The sequence below is a fragment of the Pocillopora verrucosa genome, chromosome 3 (genome assembly GCF_036669915.1).
Source record: "Pocillopora verrucosa isolate sample1 chromosome 3, ASM3666991v2, whole genome shotgun sequence".
Classification (NCBI taxonomy): Eukaryota; Metazoa; Cnidaria; class Anthozoa; order Scleractinia; family Pocilloporidae; genus Pocillopora; species Pocillopora verrucosa.
The window spans coordinates 31068913-31083239 of NC_089314.1; the positions used below are offsets into that span (position 1 = coordinate 31068913).

The following is a 14327-nucleotide window of genomic DNA, read 5'->3' on the forward strand; positions in this document are numbered from 1 at the left end:
AAACATTTAGATGTATTTTCCACAGTTACAAATGCCATCTTTCATTTTAAATCTCCGTATCCACATTTCATCATCCATGGTGGTTTTTTAATCTTCATTTCAGTCATCCTTTTCAATTCACTTACGGAATTACACATCAACCAAAAAAATTATTGACTATTTCCGTTTCCTATTTCTATTCCAACGTATCGCAGTTTTGCCAATGTCTCACATTCGCTTCGCCCTATTTTTCCTTTACTTGTCTCTTACAGCATCTACAAAGGACTTTTAGTAACATTGGTCTAAACCTCACACCTAACGTTTTTTTTTTCAAATTTTTTTGAGAAGTTTTTGTCAAGAAGATATGGCTCCAAATCATACAGGTATTTACGCCCGGTTGTTTACAGCGCCGTGGATAAATTCTATATTTTCTTGAAGAGTAGTAGAGATATTTATCACAAAACTCACCAGGAACAACCTTCGGAGTATACGTTAGAAGTCTTCGCTAGTCCCTTATTTCTATACGAAACGAGATCACAGCGAAATTTGTTCGAACTTAGCGGGCGTTTGTATGTTTGGTTGCGACCGTGATAAGCCTCTTTAGTATGTACTAAAACAGTGGATAGCGTTGAAGGTGCGCTCTGATTGGCTACTCAAACTCCGTATTGCTATTCACTTCAAATCAACCCGTGAGGAATTTGCGCCCGAAAATAACGTAATCGTTGCAAAAATATATAATTTAAAGTCATCTCTTTGTGCTATATTACTTCACTGTTTTAGCATTTACTTAAACAACTATTCATCTCGGCGTTACTGTTATGAACGTCAATTGCGCAGTGTGTTATTCCCATAACACACTGCGCAATTGACGTTCAATTCTCTTGATTAGGTGTAAGTTTTTGTTTTCTAACCCTAAATGGCTACTTGTGCCTCCTAAAAAAGATCATCGAACTTACTCTTAGGCTATCCAGTTAGCCGTTCTTTGGTGCGTTACGCAATCCATAGAGGCATTACGAGACAAATCATGATATGAAGATAACTTAACATGTCTAAAACGTTCAACCAAATTTACACGAGTAATTTTCCCTTGGCCTGGCAAGAACACACAGTCACTCCATACGCGAGCAAAGAAAATTTATCAGTCAACCCTAATTCACGGGCAAACATGGTTTTGAGTGGCATTTCCCTCCGAATATTCCATCCTTGATAAATCTTCCAGCCCGTGATGAATATTGTTGGCGAGCAAGCGTTCAGTGTTCCCTCATGAATTTTGTCAACCAAAAAGTTATGTTTTCCCTTCCAATCGACCTTAGAGAACATGCCAAGGAAAACTTAACAGTGTAAACGAGAATTACTGTTCTAAAGACACTACCCCCTTCCCTTCTCTGCCTCGCCTACTTCAAGGCATGAGGTCTGTTCTTCGATAGAAAAGCATGTATGGATCTTTTCCCTGTGTGGGTTTGAGAACGTAGTTTACTGGCACGACTTTAAGCCTAGTGTCGTCTGTTCTAATCCAGCCATGTGTTGGGTGACAGACATCGCTCGTGTAATGGCCACCCCATGCATTTTTTCCATGGTGGTACACAACTGGAAAAGAAATTCACACAAATGACACGTTAGCACAATTGGGAAACCTTTTTGACACCAGCTGGAAAAGCCTGCCGGCCAGCCAGCCAGCCAGCCAGCCAGCCAGCCAGCCAGCCAGCCAGCCAGACACTTTCCAGAGAATTTTTTTCAAAGTGTGACGAAAGTAATACAGGATTGTATTTGGTTTAATTCTCTTCCTTTACTCCACTACCATGTCAACTAATTATTTTTAAACTAAAACCTATTCTGCCTTGGTAACTCGAGTTTTCCTGCGCCTGATAAAACTTTTTTTGTCACCTTGAATTTTTTCTTCCGTTTTTAGAACAGCCATCCATCGACAAGCGCTGTATCAGGTTTAGGGCTTGTCAGAACAACTAAGAAACATTTTAAAGATTCTAAAAGATGATAGCTGTTCAAGCCAGACAATTTTTTTTGTTACTACAACAGAGTAAAACTTTACTTACCGGCGAAAAGCTTATAGTTCTTTTGAGAAGCAGAGTACTTATTCTTTACGTTCGAAGATAGCAGGTCTATTTAAAGCAAAGACGATAATTATCGTTAAATCAAATAACAAGGTGCTGAAATTCAACGAGTCACTATCAACGAAAAAACATTGCCTTTCTGAAGGAATGACTAACTCTGACTGATTTACTGAGCGACTGTTTACCTGACAGACTGACTCACTGACCAACTTGTAGACTGAGTGACTTACTGAACGAGCTTAGTCAGACTGACTGACTGACTGGTTAAATGAACGAGCTTAGTCAAACTGACTGACTGACTGATTAAATGAACGAGCTTAGTCAGACTGACTGACTGACTAATTGAATGAACGAGCTTAGTCAGACTGACTGACTGACTGGTTAAATGAACGAGCTTATTCAGACTGACTGACCGACTGATTAAATGAACGAGCTTAGTCAGACTGATTGACTTACTGATTGACTGAATAAGCTTAATCAGACTGACTGACTTACTGATTGACTGAATAAGCTTAATCAGACTGATTGACTTACTGATTGACTGAATAAGCTTAGTCAGACTGACTGACTGACTGATTAAATGAACGAGCTTAGTCAGACTGATTGACTTACTGATTGACTGAATAAGCTTAGTCAAACTGACTGACTGACTGATTAAATGAACGAGCTTAGTCAGACTGACTGACTGACTAATTGAATGAACGAGCTTAGTCAGACTGACTGACTGACTGAACGAGCTTAGTCAGACTGATTGACTTACTGATTGACTGAATAAGCTTAGTCAGACTGACTGACTGACTGATTGACTGAATAAGCTTAGTCAGACTGACTGACTGAACGAGCTTAGTCAGACTGACTGACTGACTGATTGACTGAATAAGCTTAGTCAGACTGACTGACTGACTGAACGAGCTTAGTCAGACTGATTGACTTACTGATTGACTAACTGATTGACTGAATAAGCTTAGTCAGACTGACTGACTGACTGACTAACTGATTGACTGCACGAGCTTAGTCAGATTGATTGACTGAACGAGCTTAGTCAGACTGACTAACTGACTGATTGACTGAACGAGCTTAGTCAGACTGACTGACTGACTAATTGACTGAAAGAGCTTCGTCAGACTGACTGACCGACTGACTGACTGACTAACCGATTGACCGACTGACTAACTGATTGACTAACTAGCTGACTGACCTACTAATGGACAGACTAACTGACTGACTGGTTACCTGTCTGACTGACTGATTAACTGGTTTCCCAACTAACAGAGAAAGACAGACAGACTGACTAACTGACTGGTTGACTGAATGAATGAACGTGACTGTCTGATCGATCGACTGATTTCTACAACATTTACTATTGTCCGTTTTTTTTTCAGAAAAATAGCTTCAACCAGAGACGTATCTCATATTTTTAGCATTTTCCATTACCTTGGATGCCTATCTATATACATCCTTTGGTTTTTTTTTAGTCATTTCTCATCGCCTCGAACTACTTTGAAAAGATCCGTTCATGGACTTTACCTTTTCCAATGGTGAGCTCCAAGGGGTAATCAACTACCTTTGTTAGCTTTTGGCTGCCAGATTTGGAGTAAATAAATCTCTTCAAGTGCAAGATGAGGACTTTAGGGAGCCCTTCGAGGGTCACACGTCGGCAAATGTCAACCTTAAAGAAACGTCAAAGGACATATTAGTTTGATTAATCGTCGTTACAGACTCAGATTTTGTTTTGTTATACCACATTCGCATCGAAACAACAGCATTGTTTTTTCAACGACGTCTAAGCTCAATAGTTACCAATCCTTCATGTCATCACAAAAATTATTTCTCTCCCTTACCTGTACTTTAGTTTTAGTACAAGTGTAACCTTGTACTTCTTCTTTCAAAGCCAGGCTCTTCAAGGCATCTTCAACGGATGTAACAGTCTATCAAAAATATGGATCATCACAAATCAGGAAGTCTCACTACAAACACAAATTGACACCAAAAACCAAACTCAACAGAGCAGTCAATTAAATGGAAAAAAAGAAAATTTTTCACTAAGCCAATGAGAACTCAAAGTAACCAGACAATGTTCAAGCGCGGGAAAGCGCATGTGATCAAGTGACAATTCCTTTCCACTCTGCGTTTTATTGGTTGAGGAAGTGATGGGAAATTTCTTGACCAATCAGGGAGCGTTGTGAAGTAAGAAAAAAAATGGGTTGGCTCTGGAAATTCAATTGAAAATAGGTGTATAAAAATTGGTAAGGTACATTGGAGAGTATTTTTCGTGTAGGAACCACATTAAAATGCTTCAAAATCTGACGAGGACTGCTCTTTTCCCGCACTTTCTTGCAAAAGGGTCTTGATGAGGTGTTAACCGTTTGCCATAAAACGGAAAAAAATCGACACATTTCAATAGTTTATTGTAAAAAAAAATTAACCGTAAAAAGTTCTTCTTTCAATCGCAACTGAAGGAAATTAACCGTTAGCTGTAGAGTGGTCAAAATTTGAACCGTGAGCCGTTAGATCCAGCACCCCATTGAGACCCTCTGACATGAGCCGTAAGTTGCAAACCTGCACGTCCAACTGAAGTTCGAAGAAAGGTTCTACATTAGCAGAGTCCTTCAATCCAGCTTGGTGAACTGACGAGCGCAGAAAACCGCCAAACATCTCCGATATCAGTGACTGCGGGTACGATGCCTGAAATTTGCATAGTATGGTTAAAGATATTACATAAAAAAACAACAACAACAACGCCCAACTGGGAAAACCACAACATAAAATTGACATATTTTACTAAAGGAAAGACATATGACATATTTAAAGGAGTTGACTGATTTGTTTTTGCTAATTTTGATCTTTCAATTTCTTTTGGAAGGATTGATGAGTTCCAGGAGCACTAAAAATTAATGTTTTGGAAAATATTAGGAACAATAAAGAGTAAAAAGAGCCTCCTTTCTTTTCTTTTTTTTGAGGGGGGGGAAAAGGGGGATGGGGGGCACTTACCATTCTAGTCACCATGGATTTGTTTTTGGGTCCGACTTGTTCCCAGTCCCCTTCATCTTCCTGCTCCTCAGCTTTAGGTTCATCATCATCTGCCGAGTCTTCAGCCTTCAATGGCAAGTCAACATCTCTCTCTGGGGCTAAGAAAATAAATGAACAAAGGTTATACACCTCATTTTGAAATGATCCATTATCACGGAGTTCTACTTTTTGTCGTTCGCTCACCAAAGGCCATCACCATCGAGCAGGTCATTCTTATCCGCACTGCAACACGAGCGTTTCCTTGTCAGCGAGAGAGTTTGAAAGAGACAGAGGTCTGTAAACGGGTTTGACCCAAACCTCTCCCACAACTTTCGCCTCCCTCAAACTCTCTTTGGCGCTGCAGTGCTAACCATGAAGACCTGCTCCTAATACAAAGGCTATTCGTTAGGGTGTAAGGATCAGTACTAAGAGAGTTTAGGAGAATCTTAACCTTTCAGCGGTTTTGATATTATCTTTGCAAGCTGCAGCATCTCTTCATGTAATCCGTTTAAAATGCAGCTAAGAAACTCTTGAGCATCCTCCTGTCGGCCCTATAAGAGAGTTCAACAAGTTACCCCAATATTTCATTTAAAAACCGTAGATAGCTTGTGATCAGTTTCTTCTGAGTAAGTTTTGTGAAGAAAACAAGTTTGGGAACCCTTTTTCCAACAGGTCTGAGTAGCTCGGAGATTTTGGCTAATCTTTCGCGGGTGGTGGTGATGACTATTTGTTTGTTTATTTGTCTTTATTTGTGGCCAGCGTTGAGGAGAGTGAGACTATGATTCATGACACATTTGTGCTCTCAATCCCCACAAAACAAGTCAACTAGACTTCTTGATCATGTTTATCCCTTGATGTGGAGCAGGCAAGATTTTACAGCAAGAAGAACCTTGGACAATTGAGAATTTGAGAGGTGACAGGGTGTGTCCTGCCCAATAAGGTCTCAACCACCTTTTGATACTTCCATTAACACATTTCTTATCCAATTTTGCTGTCCCCTCACTTTTATGTGACCGTAAGAGAGGAAGCAGAAAATAAGAATAATCAGCAAGTATCACTGTGTTTCTGGAGGAAAAAAACTCACCTTAACTGAGAGTGAGCTCTGAATGATCGCTAACATCTTGTATACATATACAGGTTCAAATTGTTCTCCAGTGTTAAACTCAGGTTTTGAAGAAGGAGAACTGCCACCTATAAAAAAAATCATAAATAGCCAACTTAGAATGAAGAGGATATTTCAAAAAATAAATTTTTCTTTGTGTAGAGTATGATTCTAAAGGATGGTTATGATTGATTCAAGAACATGCAAATAAGGTGGAGGAGAATAACTCTAAACATTGTTATCCTAACTTCAAGTAATAATATACAAAATGACAGTAAGTTGAAAGATAAAAAATCTGAGGTGACTGAAGTAATATGAAAAGTGGGCTTGTTTACCCAGACCATTCAGGTATAGCACTACTCTAAAAACAATTCTCAGAGCAGTGAAGTGTGGATTCTGAAGGTCTGAGGTTTGATTCCTCATGGGGACTCAGAATTTTTTTCTTTGTCCCACACTCATGACAAGACAAAAAACAACATCTCTCTCTAATTTTCACAACTGTTGTAAACACATACCTGGTTTTATCTTTGTCTCCTTAAACTCATTCATAAAGACTATTCTGTAAAAGGGAAAAAATCGTTATCTTAAAAAACAAACTTGAAAAAGGGAGTAAGGTTTTATTTTTTGCTTTGTTTTACTGATAGCAAGTACATTTTCTTTTTGCATGAACATATTGTAAACAAGGCCGCCATGCTTGAACTTTGTTAGAAATGCTTTGCCTCATACATAGACCTCACAATACCAGTCTTACAAAATTGAAAAAAATTGTTTCAAAGGTGAAAAACTAGACCGAGACAGGTGGCCAATTTAACAACTTTTGACCAGAGTGCTCCCATGCAAGACAAAACTTTTTCACTTACAGACTGTCCAAAATAGGTGTTGATGTTGGACCTCTTTCCTTTAGTAAAGGCAATTGTCTCAGTAGGTTGAAAAATGGTGGGCACCCCACCAGAGCTTGAAGAGTCTGTTCACAGTTAAGGACAAAAAACAGTTACTGTTCCCAATACATATGAAATTCACTCTTGAGTTAAAAAGACATTGCAGAAGCAATCAAGAAAGATATGAACTCTGTCTTTCACCTAATCAATAAAAGGTGATCTCTTAACCCTTTAAGCCCAAAGGGTGATCAGCATTTCATTTCTCCTTACAGTAATAATGCTCAATCATTCATTGACACTTGTTAGTAATTCTCTTCACTGCCTGCCATACAATTCTGATGATGTTACTTTGGTGAATTTGGTATTGGATCAACTGATATTCCCCTAATTGATGTTTTTTTTACTCTCATCACTTGTCTGCCTGATATATAACATGCATTATTGACCAAACATGAGGTCAAGATGGCTGGACGTTGGCCAAGTTCTTTTTTGGAATTTTTATGGACCAAAAAGCAAATTCTCCTTGTCAGCACCCAAGAAAGTGTACGGACAAGAGTATGAAGAATATGGACACTACACAAGGTGTGAAGGGTTCACATGAACATTTCAGATCAATATCAGTATCTGGGAAACTGCCCACCTACCCTTCCCTTAACCCAACATTAACCCTAAGTTGCTATCAATTGACTGTTGTTGAGTTAGGGGAGGGGTAGGTGGGCAGTTGCCCAGATACTGATATTGATCCAACATTTCTTGATGTAACTTAAAGGATACAGCATTAATGTAACACCAGTTCCCTCTGTTGATCAGTCCTCTTGGAATGTAAGGTTTTTGGATGTACTGTAACTCTTGTCTTTGAATACTTTCTGCAAATAAAAAAAAATGAAGCACAAAGAAATGTATGAATTCAGTCTACAAGTGGTACTTTTCTATCATAGTGAATTTTCAGTTCTTATAGTAACAATACACCCATAAAATAATAATGTGCATAACAACCTTAGCCATTGCAGTTTTGGAAAATATTTTTCTTCTTCAGTTCTGATTTGTAATTTAAACTTAGTTATATTCCACTCCTCAAGATTATTTTCTTCACTTCCCTTCTCTTTTTTAAAAACCAGAAAATGTTACTTAATTTCACTCCAGCTTGACTTGGAATACTGTTCAAAGTTTAATAATTGAGAAAAAAAAAACCAATAAGAAAATTGATGTTTTGTTCCAAACAGCAATATTTACACACACACATGCACACACAAAATAAGAGTGCAACACTTACAGTCCATACTTGATGTCCCCTTGTGGAAATATCTGGACTGCTAGTGCAACCACATCATGTTCAAGACTGTTTACTTGGACAATGACTGACTACAAAGCAGACAGACAGAAAGACAGACACACAGATAGACAGACAGATAGACAAAAAACAAACACACAGATAGACAGACACACAGATGGACAGTTAGAGAGACAGAGAGAGAATCTTTAGAGGTATCTACCTGCAAATTTCTTGGCAAACTTGTCCTCTTCCATAGTAACTGGTATCTGTAATGTATCATCTGTCTTTTTAGGATTTGAAGTTGTTTGCATTTCATTTCTCACAACAGGACTTACTGTTTTAACAACAATACCAGGTAATGGTTTTGCAGAGTTTTTGAACAAGTCTGCCCATGATGAAGGCTTTGGAGGCTGATCTTTCCTGCCAGTGATTTCTTCTGGTGCACCACTTGTTTTTACACTCTGATCCACTGGGATGGAACCTTCATGTTCTTTTTCCAGGTTTTTATAGGTTTGATTAGAGCTTAAGGGATCTTGTGCAGTGTTGATGGAAACTGTAACTTTAATGTCTGTGTCACTGTAAACAGGGCTGTTTGATGTGCCTTCTGTTGATAAAGAACTCTTCCTTTCTTCCACAGTGTCTCCATCGCAAGAACTTGTGCTTTTTCTCTGTACAGCTGTTCTTTTGTCTGTGTTAGAGAGAGCATCGGATTTTTGCTCCTTTAACCTTGCGCTCAAAACATTTACCTGTACTTTTGAAGCTTCTTTAACATCATCACTGAGAACAACTTTATCTGTAGTAGGTAAAGATGCCACAGCTTTTCCTTTTAGCCCAGAGCCATTGGAATTAACTGAAGCCCTTTCCTTTTCACTACATTCACTAGAAGAGCTGGACACAGATCCAGACCTCTTTCTCTGCCTCCTTCGCTTGCGCCGTTTACGTGATCTTTCAGTCTCTGTCTTCTCCACTGCTCTCTGGGTGTTCACTGTTAATGACAAGGGAGGGAAGTGGTCAACATCAGCTGCTGAAGTTCTTGAGGGACTGCAAAATAAAACAACAATTCTTCATTTAACAATACATGTATTTGTGAATTTTCTCAACTTGAAGTGTAATCTATAAAGTTACCCTATACTCAAAAATTATGTAACAACTAATCCCCACTCACATGTTGTATAAGAATGGAACATAATCAAAATGATCGAATAAAATAACATATTATATGTAGCAGTGAACATAAACAAGGTAGTTTTCATGTGTTCTGTTTGCAGAGAAAAACTCAGAATTCACATTGCTGGATCTTGTAAAAAGATGAAAACCACAAAGACGAGTCCTCGATGTAATAAGGATAAACAGTAAAACCCTCAACTCACCTCTGATGCTACGGTGGCCAGGATCAAGAATCAAACACCTTTTGAATGCAGTAATTTTTGTAAGATCAACTACGTTGATAATGTAAATTGGCTACTGTTAAGAAGTTCAAAGCTGACATTCTGAGTGTTAACCCTTTGTGAAAGCCCTTTGAATAGCCATTCACCAATTCAAGTTACGTTATCAACTCAGTTGATGATGCCAAATCACCAAGTGTTATACCATTCCTCTGATGCAGCACCACAGTTTCTTAAAAACTTACTCCCTATTAATATACCTTTGTTACTTGTCAAGTATAGAATTCATTACTTAAAAATTACTTTGCCCTAAAGAAACATCCCTTGAAGAAAGATGCCACAAAAATTGACCACCCTCTTTCCAGTGAAACTTCTATGAAGCAGCCAAGGGACTTAGGAAGACTTTTTATTTTGTTATTGAATTAAAGCTTTTTGAGCTGTTGGTGTTGCATGAACTTTTCTAATAATTTTAAGAATTCAGTAAACATTTTTCTGATATTAATTACATAAAAAGAACCATAAACCAGAAATGAAAAATTTTCATGTCAAAAAGGATTTTTAAGCTACTCCTCTACCTTTCAGGTTTGCTTTGCCTCACATCTTGTTCATGCTCTTTGATACTGTTTCCACCAAAAACAATATGTTCAGAGCTACTTTGTATGGTTTTCTCTGATGATTGTTTGACTTGTTTCTGTTTTGCTTCTGGTAAACAATCACCTGCACCAGCTGTTGTTTTCACCAATTTTCCTGGAGATGTTTCCTGTTCACTTTCTTGTCCCACTTCAACACCTGAGTCTTCAAGACCTGCCGTAACATTTTTAGCTGCCGCAGAACTGTCATTTGATGAGACATGTGTTGAGGAGTCACCAGCTACAAGGCAAAGAACCAAACATGTTACCTTAAATGTGGATATTAGAGTAATATTACCTCTACCACTTCCAAATCTGATTTGTAATTCTCCTTACTGTCTGCCTTACAATTCTCATGATATTAGTTTGGAGAATTTGGTATTGGATTGGGTAAGAATACTCTTAACTTATCTTTTTCTTTTTATCTCATCACTTGTCTGCTTGATATTGTATTGTACGGAAAAATTCTGTCTTGGTCACTTATAGAGGGGGATATTCAGGGGTTCTGAACACTGCAATACAGTTAAGAATTTGTTAATGAATATTTAGTCAGGTAGTTTTTATTTAAGTCTGTTTACAAAAGAATCAGAGTCTGGAAAAGGCTTGAGAAACAGTGGAGGACAAGAGAGTGTAACCTGTATCCTGCACGTTAGGAGAATACCGCAATAATGCAATTCCAGATTAATGAAATGACTGAAATACCAGGAGAAAAATTGTCCAAAATCCCAAAATCACAAACTCCAATGTTCCCCTCCTCATAGGAGAATTAATGCTGTGTTGTGCATTGATGCTTCTTGTATGGTTGCTATTGGGAAAATTAAGAGATCTGCTCCAATAAATTTATAGTTTGTATGGAAAAATAAGGATGCAAAATTTCAAATCACTTTTGCTTTCGAAGGTATCAAATGGATACGTACAATCTTAACTATACTAGAAACTGAAGCTTGGATAAACATCCCCTGAAACCAATGGTGTGCAGTTACTCACTCTGTGCGCTTACAATATATCTTTGTTAACTCAAAAAGCAATCCTCATCCATTCTGAGTAAAATCTAAATGACAACCGCCACCTCAATTGTTGGTTGCTTTAGAAAATTAATTGGAATGTACAAAGCTAGAGATTGCATTCATTTATAACCTTTTCCAACATAAAAGACAATCTAACAGCAAAACAAACACAAGCACTTAAAAAAACTTTTAGCACCAACAACAAGATAAATCTTAAAAACACTGACAAAGGAATCACTATTGTTAGAAAAGATACTAAACATAAAATTCAGGAAGGTTACAAACAAGTCCTTAATGAGAAATTCTATAACCCCCTAATATAAGCAATAGTATCTGAAACAGTCACAAAAGTCAAAACAATTTGTCAACACTTTGTTCACTAGAAGGCATATTGATGACATGGCCTGTAAGTGGCTCAATTTAGGCCAAAACCACCTAGAATACCAGAATTTCACACACTGACCAAAGTACATGAAATCATTCCTGTTGACAATCAATCTTATCTTGGAGCACTGGCCCAACAGAGCACATTTCCATCTTTGTTGACTCACACTTATAACCGATTGAGCAGAAACAACAGTCTTATATCAAAGACACCACTCATTTTATAAACTTCAACAAAAACATCCTACTTCCAGAAGAAGCAATTTGGGTACTTTTGACATTTGTTCTCTCCACACTAACATTCCCCAAGAGGAGGGAATTAATATCATCTGCCAATATTATGAAGAGCATTATAGTTAAAATCTCTCATCACAACAAAATTTTGGGAGACCTTAAGAGACTGCTTCTTAAAGAAAACTTTTTCAATGACAAAGACAAACACTATCTAGAAACACTCGGAATAGCTCTAGGAACAAAAAAATGATAATAGATAGAGGTCATGTTCATGGCTCATACTGAGAAACAGGTACTAGCTACGTATATACAAGCCCACCTAAACTATTTCTTTAACCCTTTGACCCCCTAGGAGTGACTAGCATCTAATTTCTCCCTACAATATCAGCCCTGAATCACACAGTAAGGTCAGGAGAATAAAGTAATTGACCATCAACTAATTAAGCTCTTGATCATTTAACAAATTCTCCGTATCAGCATCTTTGGAAATGTATAGAGAATAGTAGGGAGAATATGCATACTGATGTTTGGCTGTAGAGGGTTAAAAAGATATATTCATAACACTTTTTAAGGTGGACCATTCCTGAAATTGAAATCATCAATTTCATTGATAACAGTAACTCATTCCACGCCACTATTAAATTCATGTATGAATTGTCATCAGAAAAAATGGTTTTCCTCGATACTGAAGTTTTTAAAGGACCTAGATTTACCAAAAGAAAAATTCTTGATGTTCAAACACATTACAAGCTGAAAGAAACATGCCAATATACTTGATCCCTCCCTTTCAATGTTAAGAAGAGTTATGGTAAAGGATATGCACTACACTTATTGAGAACAAACTCAGTAAAAGAATCTTATGACTAAAAGAAGAAAACTTCATAGAATGTTCTTATAGAACAAGGCAAGGCTCAGGACCTTGTTGAAAAGACCCTAGCAGAAGTACAATTCTTATCATGCAACAAGCCTTTAAAAAGCAAACCAAAAACATCTAAAAAAGATTTTGTTGTTCACTAAAACTTTTAACCCTGCTGACAAGAATCTTAAAAAGATTCTTATGAAACACTAGCACCTTACTTTGGGCCATGAAAACCTGGCGCAAATATATCCTATCCCCCAACTGTTGCTTATTGGAAGGACAGGTTTGTATAAGATTCCCTTGTTAGAGCACAACTTCCTTCACTTAAATTAAACAACAGCATTTTTGAAGTTATTCACTGTTAGGGTCTGGTGACAATACTACAACACTATAACAACTTGTCAAGGAAACTTCCTAATAACAATTAAAATATCAGAGGTTGTAACATTTAGGATTTGTACTTGCTGCAGGGCATAATTTTAAAAGTTGTAATCCACTTTGTCTCACTCATCAGTTTCCAGTAGTAAGAAAAAATCAAAGCAATGTATATTTAAATTACGCTGACCATCAACAAAATAAGGAAACGGGTATTGTCACTGTCTGCACATGACTGGGTGTTAGATATTGTTTACTACCATAATCATTGATAGTATTTCGACATTTTTCCCCGGCCTCTCCCTCTTGACTCCTCTTCGATCCGAACATTACACATTCAAGCTCTATATCACACAAATTTAAAATTTGAACTCAAGTTCCGTCATAACAAAGACGAACCGGAATATTACTCATATTTGAAAATAAACAACCATCACCATAACCATTCGCTACTTTCATTATTTCTTACGAACAACATGGAGCGCCTCATAAATTAAATGTCGATGTAAATTTTTAAAATAGTGTTGTTTGCCGAGTGTGGATGCTCGCGAGAAGATAAATTTGTAAGTATTAGATACATACCTAAAAAATTATCGCCTCGTTCCTCGTCATCTGAGTAATTAAAGTTGAAGAGAAACTGCAAAATAGAAAATCTCAGTGAAACAAAATAGAAACCAACGCGAGGAACGATCGAAAATTAAAGCGTGAGTAAATATTGTCTCGACGTGAAGTATAACATAAACCTAAAAATAAAAACAATTTCCCAGACGTAGGTATAATAAAAAGATCTAGTAAGCTAATTTTTACCTCAACCGGTGGTATGTTTCCAATTTGAGCTAATGAATTACTGAAGTATTTTTCCCATTCTTCAGCTGTGAAATCGCCAAACGTAAAACCCTGAGACACGCAAGAACAAGAAATTTTAGGACACGTCTTGGTTGAATTCAATTCCGTTTGTACAACAAGTGATAACGAGGAATATAAGGCAAATCTGCCATTTTTCTTACCTCTTCCGAATTACGCATTTCTTGAGCCACAAGAGTGCTCAATTAACTAGCACTCAAATTCTCCATTGGACAAAATTTCCCTTAAAAACCCTCAACCTAAACACATCAACTTGCTTCTTCCATTTTGCAAGACAGGC

General features: G+C 37.5%; 1 protein-coding gene across 1 annotated transcript; it reads right to left on the reverse strand.

The window, feature by feature from the left end:
• Nucleotides 1-257: 257 nt before the first annotated feature.
• LOC131774518 (ubiquitin carboxyl-terminal hydrolase 10-like) lies at nucleotides 258-14327 on the reverse strand. Its single transcript, XM_059090567.2, has 16 exons — nucleotides 14191-14327; nucleotides 13991-14080; nucleotides 13766-13820; nucleotides 10271-10565; nucleotides 8531-9351; nucleotides 7812-7903; nucleotides 7020-7123; nucleotides 6675-6718; nucleotides 6142-6248; nucleotides 5509-5608; nucleotides 5040-5176; nucleotides 4608-4733; nucleotides 3890-3976; nucleotides 3576-3717; nucleotides 2031-2096; nucleotides 258-1566 (listed from the first exon to the last, which is right to left on the reverse strand). Exons 1-16 carry the CDS (start codon nucleotides 14206-14208, stop codon nucleotides 1379-1381), a joined length of 2472 nt encoding a protein of 823 aa, XP_058946550.2. The 5' UTR covers nucleotides 14209-14327; the 3' UTR covers nucleotides 258-1378.

Bases quoted from the DNA above. Each gene is read 5' to 3' on its own strand.
- LOC131774518 (XM_059090567.2), bottom strand. The intron at 6,719-7,019 runs GTAAGTGAAAAA...TCCCTTTTACAG, and splicing joins ACACCTATTTTGGACAGTCT to AATAGTCTTTATGAATGAGT. The intron at 4,734-5,039 runs GTAAGTGCCCCC...TGCAAATTTCAG, and splicing joins AATCCATGGTGACTAGAATG to GCATCGTACCCGCAGTCACT.